A 23,497-nucleotide genomic window follows, 5' to 3' on the forward strand; every position below is an offset into this window, starting at 1 on the left:
CCCTTTAACCATAACATTTCAAATTTGGTGTCATTATCACACTAATCCTAACTTTAGTGTTAGGGATAGAGCAATAATGACAAACTGTAAATGCAAAACTACCATCATGGGCATCAATAATGAAGAAACATACACAATCTCACAGAACCATCCTACATTCCATACACACACTTACATAAATACAATTTTACTGTGTGTACTCTACATAGATATAGTGGCATTTATATCCAGACAATAAGGGTTTTAAAATGTTAACACAACAAAGACAATATTAGTATGGTCCATAGTAAAAATGAGAAATCAATTTGTGGAAGAAAAGAAAAATGAAAGAAATAAAATTAAAACCATTTTTATTTTATATTTTTGCATAGATTACTTACACACATCAAATTATAAGAACTAAAAAGTTTTTAATATTCAAACTCAAGGCACAAAAGTTTGTTTTCCCTTTTCCACTACAAGGGAATAAAAGTTAACATGTGAAAAAATAAATGCAGTTAGAATAATTAAAAATTAAGTTAAGCAAAGCCTTTTTGTAGATATATTGAAATATACAGGTTTAAAAAAAAGAAAAGAAATTGAAACAAAAATGAACGAGTAGAACGCATTTTAAGGCAGTGATTAAATGTAAAATTATGCCAAGCCTTTATAGCATAGGTGGATGATGTGTCACAAAGATGACACAAAACCCAGATGTATATGCCTGGCTAACCGTATTTATAATTTAGAATGTCAGACATAGTAGCATTTCTTTTAATTTAATTTCAATTATTCCACATTTATTAAAAGTTAGATACTTTTAGTTGCTTTTCTTTTTGGGTCAATTGAAGAAAGCTGGCGATTAAATTAGTGTTACTGTCCCAGAAATTATTGAGAAAGTTTAGTCATCCATATATTTACATATGTGTAAGTGTTTATAAATGAAAATACATACATACATGTATAACTCATTACTAGTGAAACAAACAAGATTGACAAGCTGATATTTCAGTGTGTTGTGCAGAATTTCAGTGGTTAAAAGAATCAGAAAAATGAAATTGTTTGCAAGGTGAACTATATTTACGGAGACAATATTCCTATGTCAACAATTCCAGTTGTTGTGTATAAAAAAATACACGCAGATCTATAAAAATAGATAAATACAAATAAATCTCAAGGTGCTGATATGTTTTCCTGTCAGATATAGTACATACTTTAAACCTCTTCTAATATGGTAAAGGTGTCTTTAGGGGCCCGAAGTTTTGTAAGGTCCTTTACGTCATCCAACATTTTTCTTGGAGTGATAATGTGAGTAGAACCTGGAATAAACAGAATCTAGATTATAACAGAATAACAATTCTAAAATTGGAGTATAGAATCATGCAGATATCATGGGAATATACCTCCCACAATTCTGCTAAAGCTTGTGCGAACATAGAATTTTAAGATATGTAGTCTATGGAAAACTAAAAAAAAAAAAATCATATGCACTTCAAACAGAAGTACCCAATCTTGAAAAGTTATGGGAACTGCAGCTGTACAACAGATAAAGATAAAAGATACCTCAGGAAGAGGATGGCAGTGGCCAGAGGGCCAGCTTCAGGTAAGTATAACTATCTTTTACTGTAGCCACCAGACCCTGAGCCAGAGATAGACAACCTTTCACACTTAAGATGTTGTTGACTACATCTCCCTTTTATATTTACCAGCATTATGGCTTTAAGTGCATTAAGGGAGATGTAGGCCACATCTAGAGTGCCAAAAAGCTCCCACCACACAGTTTATGTGCGGCTATTAATGTCAGTGGAAGTTTGAAACTCTTCAGCTATGGAATTATCAGAGCGATGGCGACTTTCACGCACCATGAGCCTCACCTCTCATTGACTTTACGTGGTCTTGCGCTTCGTGGTTGAGTTGCGGCTGTTCCTAAAAGGCTTCCACTTTCCAATAATACCACTTACAGTTGACCTCAGAACATGTAGCAGGGATAAAATTTCACAAACTGACTGATTGCAAACATGGCATCCTATCACAGTACCACGCTTGAATTCACAACCCATTTTCTTCACAAATGTTTGTAAATGCAGACTACATGGCTAGGTGCTTCATTCTATACCCCTGTGGCAATGGCTCTGGTTGAAACATCTGAATTCAATAAGTCCCAATATTTTTGTCCATATAGTGTATGTGCCACTTTCTATTGAAATCTGCACATTTCGTAAAATGAAAAAAAGAAAAGGACACACTCTGCAAACATACAGAATTTCAGCTAAAATGCTTTGTGTGTTTGGAATGCTCCTTTAAGGTTCCAGTCGTCTTTTTTATTTTTTTTGAGGATACACCGTATCATTAAGAAGAGCAGACTAAACAAACGAAAAAATAGTCTTAAAGATCAATCTGCCACTCATCTTTCATAAGAGTGAACGGTTATTTGAAGGACTAGGTATAGTGGTGTGGAGTATTCTGAAACTATAAGAAAATCTACATATCCAATACAGAAAAAGCGCAAACAATTTATATTATTGGCCGAAGAAAATTGAATAGAATAATTGCACTTCCTGATCAGAACGCATTAATGGGAGAGCGTTATATTATTACTGTATATATGGGGCAATTATTCATATGAACACCTAGGACATTGCTAGAAATATTAGCCAGCAAAATGCCTATAGTCAGTGGGCAAACAGCCAAAGAAACATTGCTTTAGTATGTTGCTGGGCATGTCAGAGCCTTGAGTAATTTGTGGAAAACGTGCAGTGTGAGTATAGACCTCATAATACTCCTTCTAGAACAGATATATGTTATTACCCATTCACATGTGCTGGGGATGTTGGAACCTGGAGACCAGAGAAATGCTAATGCTTAGGGTCTCTCTCTTTCTCTTTAGCTTCCTCTTCCTGTCCACATCAGACTGTCTGCTGCTGCACACAATTCCATTTCCCTTACTTGCTGATTGCATATATGAGACATTATGCGGTCTTCAAGTGAAAAGGAAGGGAATGGCAAAAAATAAAAGGTAATAAAGGCTGGTGAATCTATTGCAATACGAAGTTAAGAGTAAACTGTGAAATTATAAACTGGCTCGTTACTTACCAATTAAAACCTGAAAAAATTTATTAGCTTGTGTCACTTCGTAGGCACTGCGGATTTCTGAATACGTGATACCGCCAATTACAAAAATAATCAGCTTAGACATAGTCTTCCTGTCATCTCGAGACATGGTATTCTGTTTGTGTCGTGCACTACAAAGAGACAGACAATTCTCACATAAACAAAACAATATAAAGGCAAAGTGAAACAGATATATATGCATATAGAACAGACGAAAAAGGACCCTCAACCCCTGGAATAAACCAGGTTGGTCGAGTGTACAGCTGGAAATGATAGACAAAATAATAATAAATTTACAAATATGATGAAGTGAAAACACCAGTAATTAGTGGTGAAGAACTTGCCTAAATGGCTCACCTCTGTGCACATAAACTAATATACTCCCTATGCGCCTACTGGGCTCCCAAAGTGCTAGCTGGCTAGTGACTTTATTGAGTAGAGACAAATGTCCAGGTCCAGAGCTAGGGGCCCATAGAGTAGGTATAAGTAAATTACTAACATGGGAGTCCGGGGTGCAGTCATGTACAGCTGTGCCCAGTGCTGAGCCTTGTGACTGTATAGCGGTCTACAATACTTAGGTACCTATACATCCGCAGTATCTGGTCTGCAGTGTACTAAGTAATGGACTGGCTAGCATAGGGTAGTCATGTATGGGTAAATAATGCCCTAGCATACATAACCTACGGAATCTAAAGTATGGGGGATACTCACAATCATCTTAGCGTCCCCCTAAATAAATGCATAAATGGCAATACAACTGTAACTCTCAAAAAATAATGGTTACAGTAGTACCTTTAGAAATCCCTAAAGCTGATTCTGTGAGAAAATCTCAGCAGATAATAAAAAATGACATAACCCCAGGTACAGTCAGAGGTGAAAGAGACAAAGATAAGGGTGACTACATGTGCATAACCAGACTTAGAGTGTTGGTTGCCTACACATGTTGATAGATATCCCTAAGTGATATAAAGTGAAAAGAACAAAGAGCCCATAGAGCCCGACGCGCGTTTCGGTGCTCACTTAGATGCACCTTCGTCAGGGGCTAATTTGAGACTGTTCAAAAGTCTCCTTTTATGTGTATCCAAGTCCCAGCCACTTGCTAGCTGACCAATGAGACCGCCGAAAAATAGCGCCAAAATTCCCACGTGGGCATATGTAAATGCCCTGGGTGAATGAGCCAATCAAAAGATCACTTCCATTCTGACGTCATTTGACGTTTTTATCCGACGTTTGCTAGACAGCTTGGTAGAACTGCTCAATAACAATGATCCATCGAGTACACAGCTAGCACCGTTCACTAATCTAAGACCAAAAAGTAGGTTTACACCATATATACCAGATTACAAATACATAGACCTATTTGTTGAATTGTCCTGCAAAGAAATTGAGGCACTGGGCAAAAACTCCCAGTCCCCGTTTCAACCGAAGAATTTGAGCACCCTGGAAACTAAAGCCCTAGGAAAACTAAAAAGAAATGAAACGATTATCATCAAACCATCCGATAAGGGTGGAAATTTGGTGATACTGGATAGAATACAATATGTCCAAATGGTGCACAGAATACTGGACGATAAGGACACCTATCTAGCATTCCCTGCTGACCCTACAAAAAGATTCTATGTAGAACTAAAAAACATCCTTGATCAAGCCCTCAGAAGTGAACTAATAAGTGTAGATGAGTATACATTTATGCTTAATAAGAAACCCACCATAGCTACTTTTTACTCACTACCCAAGATACACAAACAACAAAAAATATTAACGGGTAGACCAATAGTGTCGGGCAATAATAATCTTACGCAAAACTGCAGTGTTTACGTAGAGCATATACTGAATGAATTAGTTAAGACCCTCCCATCCTATCTGAGGGATACAAAACAAACCTTAAAAGTACTGCATGACCTGACACTACCACCTGAGGCGAAACTGTGTAGCCTTGATGTAGAAGGGCTATATAGCTCCATCCCCCACAAGTTAGGCCTTAACAATATACAATGGTTCCTCCAGACAAGAGATCCATCTCTACAAGATCATAACCAATTTGTGCTACGACTGTTACAGTTCATTTTAATGCACAACTACTTTCTCTTTGAGGGCACGTACTACCACCAGGTGAGAGGGACTGCTATGGGGACAACTTGTGCCCCCTCCTATGCAAACCTCCACCTGGGGTGGTGGGAACACAACGTCGTTTTTGGTCAAAGATTTGTAGACTACCATGACCACATTAAAATGTGGAAACGGTATATAGATGATGTACTGATTGTCTGGACAGGAACAAATGAATACTTCGAAGATTTCGTTAAGGCACTAAATGTAAACAATTTGAACCTCAAGTTTACACATGAGATGGGTGGGAAACAAATTAACTTCTTGGATCTGACACTGCAAATCATAGAAAATGAACAGTGTATCTCCACTACTCTCTTCAGGAAACCAACAGCCACCAATAATTTCCTGAACTGGAAAAGCCATCACCCAAGTGCGCTCAAAAAAGGAATACCAATAGGACAATATTTGCGCATTAGACGCAATTGCTCTACTCTCGAAGAATTTAAATGTAAAGCCAAGCTTTTAAGATCTCAGTTCAAAACCAAGGGCTATTCGAACAGATGTCTTAAATCCGCCTATAAGAGAGCCATAATGACTGAACGCGGAACACTTCTTGTAGAAAAGCATAAGAATGATCAACCTCGTAACACAATCAGGTGCATTGGCACTTTTGACTCTGGTTGGGACCCAGTCAAACAGATTCTAGGGAGATACTGGCCCCTCATATACCAAGATGAACACCTTAAAGAGGTTTTAACCCCATATGCATCACTTACAGCCAGAAGAGGACGCAATCTCAAGGACCTTTTGGTACCCAGCCACCTTTCACCACCGAAATTGGAAGGTACATGGCTGAAAACCCCAGCAGAAGGTACCTTCCAATGCGGCCGTTGTAAGGCATGTAAGTTCATTCGTAGAAATTCAAAGACTTTCTCGAATTCCACGAACACCCAGACACATGCAGTAAAGACCTTCTTTAATTGCCAGACTGCAGGCCTGATTTACCTTCTAACATGTAGCTGCGATTTGAAATATGTAGGGAAGACTTTCAGACCATTTAAAAACAGAATTCTCGAACATGTGAACTCTGTGAACCCTACTAGACAGGTCGATACAGTCATCTCTAGGCATCTGAAACTGAAACATGGAGGCTCAGCACATGGCCTACGTTTTAATGGAATTGAGAAGATTAAGCTAGGTCCCAGAAAAGGTGACATCGACACCAAACTTCTCCAAAGAGAGAGCTATTGGATTTTTACATTAAAAACCCTATCCCCAAATGGACTGAATGAGGGTTTTTCCTACACCCCCTTTATATGAGAAATCTCTACACTAACAAAGGAAAGATTGTTCATTCCATCCCAAATAATTTGGACACTGTACATACAGTATACCTGCGGACACGTGTCTCGCAAACTTAACAATACATAATAGCATGACCCTTACCACTCCCGTGAAGTGGCTCTATATATCCAGCTTTAAAGCACACTCTGCTAATTCTCACTACTATCAAATTGTAAGATATATGTATATAGTGTAAATACTTGTATATATGTAGATTTAATAATCATCATCATCAATATGGATATTATTATTGTATTCCTAGTTCCATGACCAACCGCCAGGCCACCTAACAGACTGGTACCTCCAATATTACACACCGTAGACGGCAACACAATAGCCTCTATGACTACACTCTATATAAGAGGAGGGAGGGTAAATAATACCGTCTGGGTTCTCATGTAGTAAAATACACCATGATAAACCAAGCTAGTGGCTACTTGAAGGCGTCTCAGCCTCAACTGACCCTCTAGACGTTATACACAGTGATCCCCCCTTGACTCCAAACAGGACTGTACGTAGCCGGAGTAAAGACTGAATATGAAGCCTGTCCCTGACCGGACATACTAATTTATCAGCCTATATGGATGTATTAAAACAGACTAACTTCAAGGCACTCTACATATTAGCCCTGCCACGTAACAGGAAGAGGGCAATATCAACACTCCATATAAGTAATATGGTCAAATAAGCTACTTAAGAGGAGGTGTCTATGTAGTCTAGAACACAGTGAGACCTGTCCCGTTATACCCTTCGGCACCCTACGGGTCAAATACCCGTGGACCTACCTGCTACTTGGCAGAGTGGTGTGAACAGTTAATCTCTGGCACAAACTTAGCGGGCATACAGCACTACAAGGAGACCATGCTACTATATATGGACGCTGTACCTACTCATGATGAGAACCAGCATATCTCTCTTCTGGGGCAGTACACCCGCTACCGGCTCTTCAAACAATGAAGGCTGTTAGCCATTGTAGCAGTATGAGGACATTAGACTAAAATCACCCGTTCCGCTCGCAGTACCCAAAGGTCTAATTCGGACGGAGTGAAGTCTATACAGCTATGTATAGGCTTAATGAGATCGGTCTATCAATGAATGCCGACACATCAGACGGTTACTCCGTTTCAAGTATAACTGTATCGGCAACAGCACTCAGAGGTTAGTAACGAGTAACACTGGATGAGGGAAATGTAGCTAAGATTTATCGCTACATTTCCATAAGAATCCGGCTACAGACTAGCCAGCTATGTGGAAGTCCACTCGGCACACATAGGGTTAACGTTCTGGAGCAATTAAGGGAAAAAAACGTCGGATAAAAACGTCAAATGACGTCAGAATGGAAGTGATCTTTTGATTGGCTCATTCACCCAGGGCATTTACATATGCCCACGTGGGAATTTTGGCGCTATTTTTCGGCGGTCTCATTGGTCAGCTAGCAAGTGGCTGGGACTTGGATACACATAAAAGGAGACTTTTGAACAGTCTCAAATTAGCCCCTGACGAAGGTGCATCTAAGTGAGCACCGAAACGCGCGTCGGGCTCTATGGGCTCTTTGTTCTTTTCACTTTATATCACTTAGGGATATCTATCAACATGTGTAGGCAACCAACACTCTAAGTCTGGTTATGCACATGTAGTCACCCTTATCTTTGTCTCTTTCACCTCTGACTGTACCTGGGGTTATGTCATTTTTTATTATCTGCTGAGATTTTCTCACAGAATCAGCTTTAGGGATTTCTAAAGGTACTACTGTAACCATTATTTTTTGAGAGTTACAGTTGTATTGCCATTTATGCATTTATTTAGGGGGACGCTAAGATGATTGTGAGTATCCCCCATACTTTAGATTCCGTAGGTTATGTATGCTAGGGCATTATTTACCCATACATGACTACCCTATGCTAGCCAGTCCATTACTTAATACACTGCAGACCAGATACTGCGGATGTATAGGTACCTAAGTATTGTAGACCGCTATACAGTCACAAGGCTCAGCACTGGGCACAGCTGTACATGACTGCACCCCGGACTCCCATGTTAGTAATTTACTTATACCTACTCTATGGGCCCCTAGCTCTGGACCTGGACATTTGTCTCTACTCAATAAAGTCACTAGCCAGCTAGCACTTTGGGAGCCCAGTAGGCGCATAGGGAGTATATTAGTTTATGTGCACAGAGGTGAGCCATTTAGGCAAGTTCTTCACCACTAATTACTGGTGTTTTCACTTCATCATATTTGTAAATTTATTATTATTTTGTCTATCATTTCCAGCTGTACACTCGACCAACCTGGTTTATTCCAGGGGTTGAGGGTCCTTTTTCGTCTGTTCTAAAAGTTATAGGGGTTAAGCCCCAGGACACCACTGGAGTGTCCAACTAGGTGTCTCCCCACCAGTGAAACGGTCCATATCGTTTGGACCTTTTTCACAAGTGGAACTTTTGTTATATATGCATATAGTAATGCACATTTTCAGAACATACATCACTACATATGTCTTCTCTCAGGTTCACTTTAAAGGGGAAGTAGCGTACAAAAGGAAAAATAGGCACACTTAAAAAATTTATTTTTAAATCGACATTTCTAATCTGTGTACCACATTCACTTTCACAGCTATGCAGCATTTAAGGTAAACAATTCCTTGATGCAAGAGAAATACTACATCTGCTTATTCTTTATTTCTGTAAAAATAGTAAGAACAGTTGTTTTAGACTTTTACAAAGTCTGGGTGCGACAACATTATAATCCAGGAGTATCTCATGCACCATAAGACAGCTTATGATTCAATATTGCTCTACGTAGGGGCATGTAGTCATAACAGTCAGAGTAATGTGTCCATGCCCATTCACTACATAAAATTACATAAAATTGCTTAGCTGCCATGGCAAAATTACGTTTTATGATGCAGCATTGCAGTTGTAGACAGACCTTTCCATGACCAAGTAAACAGCAGGTGTTTATGGGATCAGTAAGTCTATCCACCAGCGGTAAAGTCATCAATACTGATGACATCTGTAGCATTGCGGACATACAACACATGTGCAGTAGTCACTGTGGTCTGCATTTTCAAATATTTGTTTATAAAAAACATTAGCTATGTTTAGTTTTTGCATCAAAACGCACGTGATGTGCATGATAATGCCAAATGTGAAGTCCTTTAAACATTGAAGAATGTGAAGGAAGAAGTGACTAAAGGCATGCTTTTGTCAAAATGTAAACATTGCCGTTTCTCAGAACTGGCATTGTTTTATTAGTATATTGTTCAGAGAAAAGAGGCAGTATCTTTGTAAATCAACTGCGAAATAAAGAGTGTTAGTGCTTAGCGTGTCCCTCTAGTTTTTTGGCAGAGGCACGGTCTGCCAATCCAGAACTCTCATTCCAGGCTCATTGACTGACAGAAGCAAAAATACCCAAATCAGTATGCACATTAAAAGAAGATGTGTTTAGTACCTCTCCAATGACCATTAAAGTGTAAGCTCACCAGCCCCATTAAGGAAAAACCCTTAGGGCTGAATGACAATACCTTCAGGTGGTTGTAAATAAATTGTAAATACCTTGGAGCAGCCAGCGGAAGCAGAAGTGATTTCCGTGCTTACTAGGAAGGATAGATTAAGATTCCTCTCTTTCAAATATGTCCAGGAATTATTTATTGATATATACAAGTACCCATACTAATTCAAGCCATCTAACATACCTCACTGCTCCAGAGCCGTTCCATGCTGCTGGGCACTCTGAACAGTATGGCCACTCCTTGGAGTCTAACTTGTTCTCTATATTGTCCTAAAATAATTATAAAACAAAACAGATTGTAAATGCATCATAAAAGGCCAAAAATACAATATAACATACTATATATACACAAGTGATACTGGAAAAATCTGAATATCGTGCAAAAGTTAATTTATTCCAGTAATGCAATGTAAAGGGGGTAACTAATATATGAGATAGACGCATTACATGCAAAGCAAGATAGTTCAAGCCGTGATTTGTCATAAGTGCGATGATTATGGCTTACAGCTCATGAAAACCCCAAATCCACAATATATAGTATCGAGTATCACGTGTTTGTGATATAAAATCACACACACACACACACACACACACGTGATACTCGAAAAATTGGAATATCGTGCAAAAGTTCATTTATTTCAGTAATGCAATGTAAAAGGGGTAACTAATATATGAGATGCATTACATGCAAAGCAAGATAGTTCAAGCCGTGATTTGTCATAAGTGCGATGATTATGGCTTACAGCTCGTGAAAACCCCAAATCCACAATCTCAGTAAATTAGAATATTGTGAAAAGGTGCAATATTCCAGGCTCACAGTGTCCCACTCTAATCAGCTAAGTAAGCCATAACACCTGCAAAGGGTTTCTGAGCCTTTAAATGGTCTCTCAGTCTGGTTCAGTAGGAATCACAATCACGTGGAAGACTGCTGACCTGACAGTGGTGCAGAAATATTGCACCTTTTCACAATATTCTAATGTACTGAGATTGTGGATTTGGGGTTTTCATGAGCTGTAAGCCATAATCATCGCACTTGTGACAAATTACAGCTTGAACTATCTTGCTTTGCATATACTGCGTCTCATATATTAGTTACCCCTTTTATGTTGCATTACTGAAATAAATGAACTTTTGCACGATATTCCAATTTTTCGAGTATTACACGTGTGTGTGTGTGTGTGATATACACATATATATATATATATTTTTTTTAAACAGGCACATGTGAAGTACCTGCTACAGCGGTTTTTAAATATTCCCACCCTCTCCTGATGCAATATCAGTGAGTTAATATGGAGGAAAAGAGGCGTCTGTTTAGTATAGGCAAAAAAAGAAGCGTAGATGCACACTTTGCCTCTTGCTTCTGAAGGATTGGTTCAAGGACAGAGGGCACTCTACATCCCCGTGATATTGATACGGCGGAATCAAAGTTTACCTAGGCTCTATAGAAATGCTGTACAGAACCCACTGTATTTCAAGAAACAAGGTTGACTTTCTTTAAAGATTGTTAAAGGAGCACTATAGGGTCAGGAATACAAACATGTATTCCTGACCCTATAGTGTTAAGAACACCAAGTCCACCCCCCCTACCCCCCCCCCTGCTATGCAGCACTGCCCATAGGAAGCACCTCTAGTGGCCACTGTAGATCTCTGCAGTAATGTCTAACCACAATAAATCAAATCCTTGCAATTGTAAGCCAAACTGTCCAGCAACAGTGGGACTGGGGGAAATCTCTGCACCATGAATTTTGCAGCATTGTAAAGTTGTTATTGTGCTTAGTCTGATCATTTATTTATTTTGTCAATCTTTCTTTTATTAAAGGCATATAAGATGGGGTACAGAAGAAAAACAAGGGGAAAGTACGAGAGATTTACAGCATAGGGTTGATACAACGTTTAGCAATGTTAAGGTACATTTCCAGAGTAGCGATGCCTCATTTTTTAAAATTTTTATGGTTGTTAAACTATATGTTGAAGATACAAGCTATGGTTCATAAGGTCCTGTTAATTAAAGGCGCATCAAGCGGAGAAACTGACTATTAAACAAGCAGAGGTATCTACTGTGTGTGTTAATAAATTTAAACCATATGCTATAGCAAAGGGATCTGTATATTAACATGCTAGGCTCGAACAATATTCTACATATGTAGAAAAAGGGCATACATTCATGTGTAGCGACCTCAAGCCAGAGCTGTCTACGCACAGAGTAGGTTAAACATCAAGGTTCAAGATATACTGAAACAGTTTCCTAGCCTGATGTGTAACTCGGCTCATTCGTTTGATCCGGTTGGTAACATGCTAGCTAAGTAGCGTAGCCTAAAAATAATAAAAAAAAATGGTTGCATAGTTGTAAGCTTATACAGTTAAACGTATTACAGGCTGATTCAGCATGTCTGAGATGATAAGGCATGTTAGAACATCAGGCTTGTGTCAGTATACATACATGCCCGCTCAAGTGCAGTAAGGCAAGTTGTCATGTTATAAGATGCTAGACATGCTGAACCGTTGCGTCTTGGTTACTAAGAGGCACACAGTATTGAGAATAAGACGTAAAAAGTACAATTTAAATTGCTAAGGCAAGCTGGCGACATAGTATACATCTATCTGTTGGGCGACATTCGTAAAGTATTAACTGTAAAGAACATTACGGAGCATGTGAAAAGAAACCTTATGGGTAAAACCCTCAGGGTATGACAGTGTCTCTCTCTCGGTTACTTGGAGCAGTCCAAGGCATCGAGTGCAGCAAGCGTCCATGCATTTATTCAGCCCACCCCACATGGAGGAGTCGTGCTGTAGTATGTGGTGTCCAGTCCACTTGGTTGTGGGGGGCTGCCTCCTTGGTCCGTCGCTCTATTGAGGCTTGGGTCTGTTTCTCTAGGGTGTATGTTTTGACCCACCGGGTGCTTGGCCCTCTGAGTTGTGGTTCCCCTGGTGCACCTCCCAGTTCCTTTTCGCTTGAGTGTCCTGTGTCTTCGGCCCGAGGCCTTAGCGGGGGCCCTTGTCACAAGTCCATTGACCCCAACTCCAGGGTCATGGGCCCAAGGTTTCGCCGGATTCCGGTTGTTCTCCTGGGTGTATGGGTGGCGGTGAGGAGTAACCCTCAGGTGGGCTCCCTGCTCGGAAGAAGAGTGGGGAAAGCTCTTGGGAGCACGAGGGGTCCCCAGCACTCTGTGGCTGTGCGCCGATGCTTGTTTTCCTCCCATGAGTTTGCCTGCAGGCAGAGGATCTCTCCTCCTGCGGCGCCATCTTGGGGCCCTGTTCCGTTTAGGAGTAATGCGTTGGCGGTTGTGTTGCTTAAATTGCTCTTTGCTCTGGCATGTGCTCTGTTTATTCAGCCGTGCCCGGTGCTCCAGCTGTGCCCAGAATGCGTTGAAGAGAGCGGTGAGTTTGGCTTCATAGTCTGGCATGACTGTGTGGCGTTCAGATATCTCGCCTGGTGTGCTTACTGTCACCATTTCAGTTGCGCCTCGTGTTCGCCTGTCCTGTTGCTGTGTTGCCCCATGTTGTAGGCTCAGCCTGTAGCCGCCTCTTCAGTCGCTTGTTGTGGACCGAGATGACCCCCATCAGTCCAGAGGGGTGGGGGTAGGAGGTGATGCCCCCGAGGTATACCCGACCAGGTCAGTCAGCACGGGAAGCGGCCGTCTCCCTGGCGCTCGATCTCCGGTAGGCCTCGGGGTTCCCTTTCGGGTTCCCGGTGTGGTAGAATCTTGAGTTTGGTGTTGGGCTTTTCTCCCGGGTATCCCCAACATGATTTCTCATCTCTGGTGTGCGACTGTGCCGTGTTTTTGGGGGGTTTACCCCCTCGAGGTACAATAAGTAGCAGGAGCTGAAGTGTAGCACAGCCGCTCAGCCTGAGTGCCAGGCTCCGCCCCCCTAGTCTGATCATTTAAAAGGATTTTATAACTTCAAATTTGATATAAACTGTGCACTCAGGCAGCAAACTTAGAGGAAAAACAGAAATAAAGTGTCTATCACTTCTCTTCGAATGCAATGTGTGCAATAGCTGTGCTGGGCCTAACTGGATTATATTGTCAATTGCAAAAATATTTTAGTCAATACAATGTTAAACAAAAATCTGCACACGAGTCAAGCCATCAGCCTTGCTTTTCTCACAGAAATCTCAAATTTGCAGTGATGCTACTACCGCAAAGGATTCTGGGGGGGCATATTCAAATTAGTTCATAAAAGAATTACATGTGATTTTGATATATTGAAACGCACATACACAAAATATATTTTTCAATATTTTAATATTTTTAACCATTTGAAAAGTTAACCCAGAATTATTAAAATAATTGAAAAGTTTATAAAACAATATTAAATTGAGGCCTTAATCAGCAAAACTACTATAGGTACAATAATCTTAACTACCTCAATAATATCTTTAATTAAAGGCGTCCACCGTGAGAGTTGAAAGGTTTCTTCATTTGACCGGTCCCTCCTCGTTGGCTTACGTTGTGATGACTAGTAAAATATAAAAAAAATCAACAGTATTTATTAAGACATTAGGCTCAAAACTAACCTGCTCCTGAATTATTTTTGGGTAAGTAACATGGAGTAATAGTTATTCCAAGACAAGTGGATACCAGAGTTAATTTTTTGTTTTAATTTTTATTTTTTACACAAATGATGAGTTTATAACAATTATCATTGAATAAGTGCTTGGTATTTCCCCCCACTTTGTATATTACAATTAGATCTTGTTTATCAAGGTTTATAAAGCTTTCTTACCCTTGGGATAATAGGAACCCCAATGTGCTTCCAATTCTTTAACACATCCCCATCACTCTCAATCTTGACATGTTGTATCAATCTGTCCAAATTCTCCTGTGTTGTTCCTTTAGGTATACAAAATAGGTTTCATATCTAGCAAGTATTTCCTTTCATTACATAAATAAAACAAACACGTGAGTCATGCATTGCATATGGCATATCAGATTATCTCCCAATGGTTTACCATTCTCAACGAAGATGTAAAGGAGGATAGCTCTTATCTTGTCATAATTATCCAAGTCTTTGTTAAGCAAGACTGGAAGCAGGACACGCATATGTTCTTTCACCTTTAGCCCATCAACATCCGTTCCTAAGGCCAGATCCTGCAATGATAATTTAGTTCTCAGGTTTTCAGAATATAAGTGATGATGTAATAAGAAGGATGACATTCCATGAATTTAAAGACACAAAAGCTTAACAATTAAAGGAACCCCTTAGTATTAGTAATACAAAATTCTGTTCCTCTTCCACCCTGCACCCGCCCCCGCCCCTCCCCAACAAACAGAGGTGCAAGAAGCATCAGCTCTGTTGGGACAAGTCTGGGTTTAAATGTTTGTAAAAAGGTAAGACCGCACCCAGGACATCCAGCAGGTGCAAACCACTGGGCCAAAATGGATTACATAATGTAGCATTGGTTTTGCCACGTTATGGACTTTTATCAAGCATACAAATCACTTGTGCGAACAGAAATATATAGAAAACCAAAACATCCAATCCATGTGAGTAATCAAGCAGAAAGAGCAATGTCAATAGCTGTCTGTATGAAATACAATTAAAATGGACAGGTTCCTACCCTCCTTGTCCACACCAAACCCAAAACCAGCTACAGTAAACATAATATATACACACATTATTATATGCATGTATATGTATGGATAAGAGCCATTTACTTGTTCAACTTTACACAGCTTCTCAAGGTGCGGCTGGAATTTCTTCATACAGTCCTCTGCCAATGTGAGATGGAGAGCTTGCTGTTGGAGAAAATGAGGAAAAAAAACAAAACAAAATAAAAAACACAAAGCATTAAAAATAGCCAAATCTATTTCTTGTGAAGTATTATGAATAGAGAGTTGTGGATAAGTAAACAATTGAGAACATTTAGCAAAGTGTCCGTTAATAATCAGAACCTTTTCTGAAAACTTTTTTTAGGCATGAATGATCAATTTGGACTTTTTTTTTTTTTTTAACTACTGTTTAATATTTTTGCTACTTTCCTATCACTTCATTCCGATCGGTTACAATTTTTTGTAATAGTGCACTCCATATACAAAATACAAGAAGAAAGTCAACACTTCTTAAACTAATCCTAAAATACTTTAATAAATTGGAATGGATTTAAAAACAAAAAAAACAAGAAGAAAAACAAAACACTTTTCAGAACACTTTGATAAACCTTCAACCAGTCAGTGTATTCATTTTTCAATGGAATTCACAAATTGCATATTAACAGAGAAAAGAAGATGTGATTATCCTATGTGTTTTTAGAACACTCTGTCCAACTCCTAATATAATAAAATAAAAACTGTCTCAAGGTAATTCTAGAACCCCTGACATAAAGACTGTAAGTTAGACACCAGTGAACAAGGGCTCCCAAGAACTCTGACAATACTGGGAGGTGACTGCATTTTAAAAGGCATAATACCGAAAGCAGGGCCGGTGCAAAGATTTTTGGCTACACAGGCGAAGGTAAATTTTGCCGCCCCCCGACACACAAATAAGATGTATCTTTAGCGTGTCCCGTCTCCCCCCCCCCCCCCAGCCCCTCTGTGTGTCTTTCTTTCCCACAGCCCTTTTCTGTGGGTCTCTCCCCTCAGTCTTGTGTAACTTTTCTCTGCCAAGCCATATAGAAATAGATATATAGCTACACACACATACAGGCACACAGTCACAGAAATATGCAGGCACACAATCAAACAAACACAGTCATACAATCAACACATACAGGTACACAGACACACACATATAGATAAATAAAGACACAGTTATACAAACACAGACATACAGAGACATGAAGATAGAGACATGAAGATGCAGGCATACAGAGACATACAGAACAAAGCATACAGATGTACACAGGCATGCAGAGACATACTTACACAGGCATGCAGGGACATATATACACAGAACAAGGCATACAGAGACATATGGATACGGTCATACAGAGACATACAGACACAGGCAGAAACACACGGACACAGTCATATAGAGACATACAGACATACATACACTTTCATACACAGACAGACATAGTCATACAGAGACATGCAGACACAGGTATACAAAGCAGGGGCAGATCCAGAACCTAATCGTGGGTGGGGGGGCTGGTAGTGAGTTTTAGTGGGGTAATAGGGGCTCTAATTGAGGAGTTAGGGGCTGTGGTAGGGGGACAGGGGCTGTAGTTGAGAGTTAGGGGCCGTAATTGAGTAGTTAGGGGCTGTAGTAGGGGGACAGGGGCTGTAGTTGAGAGTTAGGGGCTGTAATTGGGGGCTTAGTAAATGTAGTGGGGAATTGGGGCTGTAGTAGGGGGTTAGGGACTGAAGTAGGTTGATGGCTGCAAGTGGGAACAGGAGCTGTAGTGTGGGGGATATGGGCAGCAATTGGGGGAGAGGGGCTGTAGTGGGGGTAAGGACTGTAGTAAGGGAATAGGGGCTGTACAAGGGAGTGGAAGGGATGTGAAGTAAGGGAGTTAGGGGCTGTAGAAGGGAGTATAGGGGCTGTGGTGAGAGCAAATGGGCAATGTGGTTGGAAACGGGCAGTAGAGGGGGACACGGGCAGTATGGTGTGGGCACAGGCTGTAACGAGGGACACTGAGGCAATAAAGTGGTGTCACATGAACAGTATGGTGGGGTAAATGGGAATTAGAGGGGGGTCGGGGGGAACAGGGGCTGTATAGGGGGTAGGGGAAGTAGAGGGGGGAGACAGGGGCAGTAGAGGCGTGTGAAAGGGGGGCAGAGGCAGGGTCTGTAGAGGGAAATAGAGGAGGCACAGGGGATAAAGAGGGGGTCACAGAAGCAATAGAGGGGGACATGGGCAGTATAGTGGGGACAGGGGCTGTAGAGGGGGGGCATGGGCTGTATGGTGGGGTAGAGGCTTTAGAGGGAAATAGAGGGGCTGTAGACAGGGCAGGGGCTGTAGATGGAAATAGAGGGACTGTAGAGGGGCAGTATGGTGGGGCAGGGGTTATGGAGGGAAATAGAGGTGCTGTAGAGTGGCACATGGGGCAGTAGAGGAGGACAGGGTCAGTATGGTGGGGGCAGGGGCTATAGAGGTGCTGTAGAGGGGCACATGGGGCAGTATGGTGGGGCAGGCGCTATAGAGGGACGTAGAGGGGCATGGGCAGAATGGTGGGGGCAGGGGCTATAGAGGGAAGTAGAAGTGCTGGAGAGGGGCACATGGGGCAGTAGAGGGGGGGCTGGGGCAGTATGGTGGGGACAGAGGCTATAGAGGGGCTGTTAAGGGGCAGGGGTAGTATGGTGGGACAGGGGCTGTAGAGGGGGCAGGGGTAGTATGGTGGGGCAGGGGCTGTAGAGGGGGCAGGGGTAGTATGGTGGGGCAGGGGCATAGAGGGTCTGTAGATGGGGAAGGGGTAGTATGGTGGGGCAGGGGCTATAGAGGGGGCAGGGGCAGTATAGTGGGGGCAGACGCATAGAGGGGCTGTAGAGGGGGCAGGGGCTATATAAGGGCTGTAAAGGGGGCAGTATGGTGGGGGCAGGGGCTATAGAGGGACGTAGAGGGGCATGGGCAGAATGGTGGGGGCAGGGGCTATAGAGGGAAGTAGAAGTGCTGGAGAGGGGCACATGGGGCAGTAGAGGGGGGGCTGGGGCAGTATGGTGGGGACAGAGGCTATAGAGGGGCTGTTAAGGGGCAGGGGTAGTATGGTGGGGCAGGGGCTGTAGAGGGGGCAGGGGTAGTATGGTGGGGCAGGGGCTGTAGAGGGGGCAGGGGTAGTATGGTGGGGCATGGGCATAGAGGGGCTGTAGAGGGGGCAGGGGTAGTATGGTGGGGCAGGGGCTATAGAGGGGCAGGGGCAGTATAGTGGGGGCAGACGCATAGAGGGGCTGTAGAGGGGCTGTAGAGGGGGCAGGGGCTATAGAAGGGCTGTAAAGGGGGCAGTATGGTGGGGGCAGGGGCTATAGAGGGAAATAGAAGTGCTGTAGAGGGGGCAGGGGCACTATGGTGGGGGCAGGGGGAATATAGCGGGGCGGGGGCTGGCGGGGGCAGGGGCAGTATGGTGGGGGCAGGGGCAGTATAGTGTATAGTGGGGGCAGGGGCAGAGGCAGTATGGTGAGGGCAGAGGCAGTATAGTGTATAGTGGGGGCAGGGGTAGTATGGTGGGGGCAGGGGTAGTATGGTGGGGGCAGGGGTAGTATGGTGGGGGCAGGGGTAGTATGGTGGGGGCAGGGGTAGTATGGTGGGGGCAGGGGAAGTATGGTGGGGGCAGGGGAAGTATGGTGGGGGCAGGGGAAGTATGGTGGGGGCAGGGGTAGTATGGTGGGGGCAGGGGTAGTATGGTGGGGGCAGGGGTAGTATTGTGGGGCAGGGGTAGTATGGTGGGGCAGGAGCAGTATGGTGGGGGTGGGGGCAGGGGCAATATAGTGGGGCAGGGGCAGTATGGTGGGGGCAGGGGTAGTACGGTGGGGGCAGGTGTAGTATGGTGGGGGCAGGGGTAGTATAGTGGGGCAGGGGCAGTATAGTGGGGCAGGGGCAGTATGGTGGGGGCAGGGGTAGTATGGTGGGGGCAGGGGCAGTAGAGAGGGGCTGCAAAAAAAAAACAAAACAAAAAACGTTTTTATTTAAAAAATAAAATAAAAGTAAACATACTGAAAGTTATTCCCCTTCCCCTCCCAGGGGCTTACCTTGGGCCAGGAGGGAGAACCTTGCCCCTGGTGGTCGGCTGGAACAGGCTGCACTGGAGGCTGGAGCTGCAGTCAGGACCGCTGGGGAGTCTGGGAGCAGTAGAAGTCCCGCCCCCTTCTGACATCATCAGAGGAGGACGCTGACTTCACTGCCAGGCTCCTGCTGTGTGCTGGCTGCAGGGAGAGAGGTGAGATTACAAATCCGAGTCTCCAGCCAGAGGCAGGGGATTCGGATTTTTGCGCCCCCCTCCTCTGGCGCCCTAAGGCGGCCGCCTGTGCCGCCTTATGGACGCGCCGGCCCTGACCGAAAGGGTATCCTCGTTGTTCTTTTCTCTTTCATAATATAGGCCTTAAGAGGAACACAATGAAAGACAACATCTGGATTTGCAAATGTTAGGGCACAATATCTGAGCTACAAAAAAAACAATTTTTCCATTCAAGTCTTTTTGTCCTAATATTCAATGAAGACAAAACATAAATAAACTCTTAAACTCCCTTGGCAGCAGCAGTAGCTGTAGGATTCCTCAAACCAAATGCATTACTAAACAAAAAAAAAAAGTTACCTGTGCACTATCCCAAATCTCTATGCACTTTTAAATCACAGATTTTTAGTAGCACTCCAATGGCCTTTAAAGTGTGAGCTCACCTGCCACATCAAGGCAAACCTCTATAATGAGTCCTTGCTGCTCATCTTAAATGCAAAACCTCTTTTAAGGTGAGCCCCTTTAAATAACACATTACACAATCAGGTTATTACATAAAATAGTTTTAAACAAGTTTTAACCAACACACATTAAAATGAGGAAAACATATGGATCAAATGAATATACTTACATTTTATTGGAAAATCAAAAAAGGTACCCACCTTGCCAATCTGCTTTTTAAAATGGGGCATTTTTTTCATCAGATTGGACAGGTTACCAATGGTGAGCTGTGAATGAAGAACGCAAGAGAAGTTAATACTAATTAGTACTTTTTGACTGCAGTGAGGAATTCACAAAGTGCATCAGTATAAAAGTTACTAAAATCTAATACTCCCTAGAGTAAGCATGTCAACTTGCGGCTCACGATGAATATATTTGCGGCCGGCCTGCCCTGGGGTCGCTTTGTGCTATGGCTGCGACCAGTCGCAAGACAGGTGCCACGGCCGAATGCGTGCTTTGGCGGTCACAAGACTGCTAAGAACTCGTCCACGCCGGCAGCGTGGAGCTACAGTGCACAGAGTGGCTGACTGTACCCCTTCCTTCCTGCTCGCAGTGCCAGAGGAACGGGAGGACAGACGGCTTATCTTAAGGTAGGGGAAGAGGGACTTCTGGGACCTTCCTATGTACTGTGTTGAATAGGCCACGGGGGTGCAGTGTATTAAATTAGGAGGGATGGGGCAGTATTACATTGGGGAGAAAGGGGAGCAGTGTATAACATTGGGGGAGGGTAGTGTATTAAATTACAGTGCATACCAAAGTGAGTATGTGCAAACACAAAATAAACTGAAGATAAATACCCAAATATTGGAGCAATCAAAAGAGTGGTATACCAATACATAAAAACATAAAAATAAAAACAAACACATAGCGTAATGCTGTAATATAATGAGAGTGGACAATCAACTTCTGTATGGTTCAACTCACATTCTCAAGAGCCTGTTCACAAGAGAAACTGGCTCAGGGAGTAGCGTTTTAGGGGTATAAGCTTGAATAGATTCCAGTGAGTGAAGCTTGATCCTCAAAAAAAGAGGCACAGGAAAGGCATACCGATTAAAATTAAAAGTATAATCATTTATTCAACAAATATATAAAATCTTACATTCAAAATGCAGTAATGCTGTCTTCCAATAAGCACAACACGTTTCGACGAATAAACGTCTTCCTCAGATGCAGGAAGACATTTGAGGAAGACGTTTATTTGCAGACAACCCTGGTGTGTTCCATAAGAAATTCCAAACCATTTGGACTTAATTCCAGGACCCAAGGTTCTACCTTGGGGATCACTGTATAGGGCCTTTATGGCCCTGAGTATCTCACCCGAGAATCCGAATGATACCAAGGACTCTCTGACAAAAGCCCAGCTGACCCTGTCAAATGCTTTTTCTGCATCCAGTGAACGGGTCAGCATGGGTACACATTCCTCTCTAGCCTGTTCCAGTATCCCTATCATATTTCTTATATGATTAGTAGAGAGTCGTCCCGGAATAAATCCCACCTGGTCTCTGTGTATTATATGGCTAACTATTCGTTGGACTCTGCCAGTATTCCCGCATATACCTTGATGTCTGCGTTTAAGAGAGAAATCGGCCGATAGCTTTCCACTTTCTCTGGGTTCTTACCAGGTTTTAATATTGCCCTTAAGCATTTCCTGTGGGATTTTAGTTTTTAATATAAATTCATTGAAAGTAGTCTCTAAGTATGGTGATATTTCATTTTCAAATAATCTATAGAAGGTCCCTGTAAATCCATCTGGGCCTGGCACTTTATTTGGTTTCAGAGTCTCTATTAGTGTGTATATTTTTGTAAAGAAATTGAGACATTCAGTTCTTTCAATTGAGATTCTAAAATCTTTGGTATTATCTTATCTTTAAAATAATCTTCTGGGTCAGACTGATTGTGTGGTAGATTATATAATGAATAAGAGTAATCATTAAAGGCCTTTCCTATTCTCTCTGGAGATAAACAGGTCTCACCTGTATATACAATTTTGGAGATTAGTTTTTTTGTTTAATTTCTTTCTTGAGACTGTTGGTTAACAATCTGTCTGCTCTATTGCCTCTATAATAAAAAGTTGCTTTTAATATTTCAAGTGTTTTGCTAACTTTTGTTATTAATCCTATCTTGTAGAATATAGATTCTGTTCGACAGCTGCTCATTAGGGGCTATTTTATTATCTCTTGAGAGATTATATAATTGAATTTGCAGGTTATTTCAATCTCTTTCCTTATAATCTCTGTTCTCAGAGGCCAATTTAATTAATAAACCCCTAATCCCCACTTTATATGAGCACCATATTCCTGAAGGGGAGATCTGTTCAGATTGATTCTCTTTAAAATAATAATAATCTGTCTGTTTCTTAATAAATTCTATGTTCTTTTTATTTGACAGAATATTATTATTTAATCTACATTCTGGTCTTGGGATTTCAAAGGTATCTTTAACATCCAGAATAACTGCATTGTGATCTGACCATGTAATCTCATTTATTAGAATTGGTTTTTTTTGTTGTACTAGTTTGATATCCCCAAACACAAAATCAATATAGGATTATACATAATTAGATTTTGAAAAACAAGTAAAGTCTAAGTCTATTGGATGAAGAATACGCCAGATATCTAATAAGGAGTGATCTTAAATTAACTGTCTGAATTTTTCAGAGCGTTTAAAAATTCCTTTATCTGATATCTGTCCCGTGATGTTTTTTTTGTCTAGGAGTGGGTCACATATTAAATTAAAATCCCCTAGAATCAACGGGATTCCTTGTTTGACCATATCCATTCTTTTTTTAAAACTTTAGCTATAAATGGTAGTGAGGAGTGGTTTGGTGCATAAAGATTAACTATTGTGTATATAATGCTATCGATCTCACAGACTACTATAATAAATCTTCCCTCTGTGTCTTGTTCTGTATATATACTTCTGAAATTCAAATTTCTGGATATCAGTATAGCAACCCCTCGTTTTTTTTATTGTGTTCAAAAAAGAGATGCAGAGAGGACCGTCGTATAAATTTTAGATCTTAACTTAACATTGTCCTTCTTTCTCCAATGTGTTTCCTGAACACCACAAACATCAATTTTCTGTTTCTTCAAGTATTCTACTACGATAGATCTTTTAAATGGGGAGTTAAGTCCCCATAGCAAATTTTTATCGTAGCAAATCTAACCATA

The 23,497-nt window shown here is 41.7% G+C and overlaps 1 protein-coding gene across 1 annotated transcript in view; it reads right to left on the minus strand.

Annotated features, from left to right (window-relative positions):
* Nucleotides 1-333: 333 nt before the first annotated feature.
* Nucleotides 334-23,497, minus strand: part of STXBP3 (syntaxin binding protein 3) — a 59,714-nt gene continuing 36,550 nt past the window's right edge. Inside the window, exons 12-19 of the mRNA XM_063426110.1 lie at nt 20,489-20,554; nt 15,658-15,738; nt 14,952-15,090; nt 14,726-14,832; nt 14,366-14,458; nt 10,179-10,264; nt 3,073-3,221; nt 334-1,298 (exon numbers count right to left, since the gene is read on the minus strand). Coding sequence (XP_063282180.1) covers nt 1,195-1,298; nt 3,073-3,221; nt 10,179-10,264; nt 14,366-14,458; nt 14,726-14,832; nt 14,952-15,090; nt 15,658-15,738; nt 20,489-20,554 — 825 coding nt within the window. The 3' untranslated portion in view covers nt 334-1,194. The remainder of the gene's footprint in view (nt 1,299-3,072; nt 3,222-10,178; nt 10,265-14,365; nt 14,459-14,725; nt 14,833-14,951; nt 15,091-15,657; nt 15,739-20,488; nt 20,555-23,497) is intronic.

This window comes from Pelobates fuscus, chromosome 7 (assembly GCF_036172605.1).
Source record: "Pelobates fuscus isolate aPelFus1 chromosome 7, aPelFus1.pri, whole genome shotgun sequence".
NCBI classification, from domain to species: domain Eukaryota; kingdom Metazoa; phylum Chordata; class Amphibia; order Anura; family Pelobatidae; genus Pelobates; species Pelobates fuscus.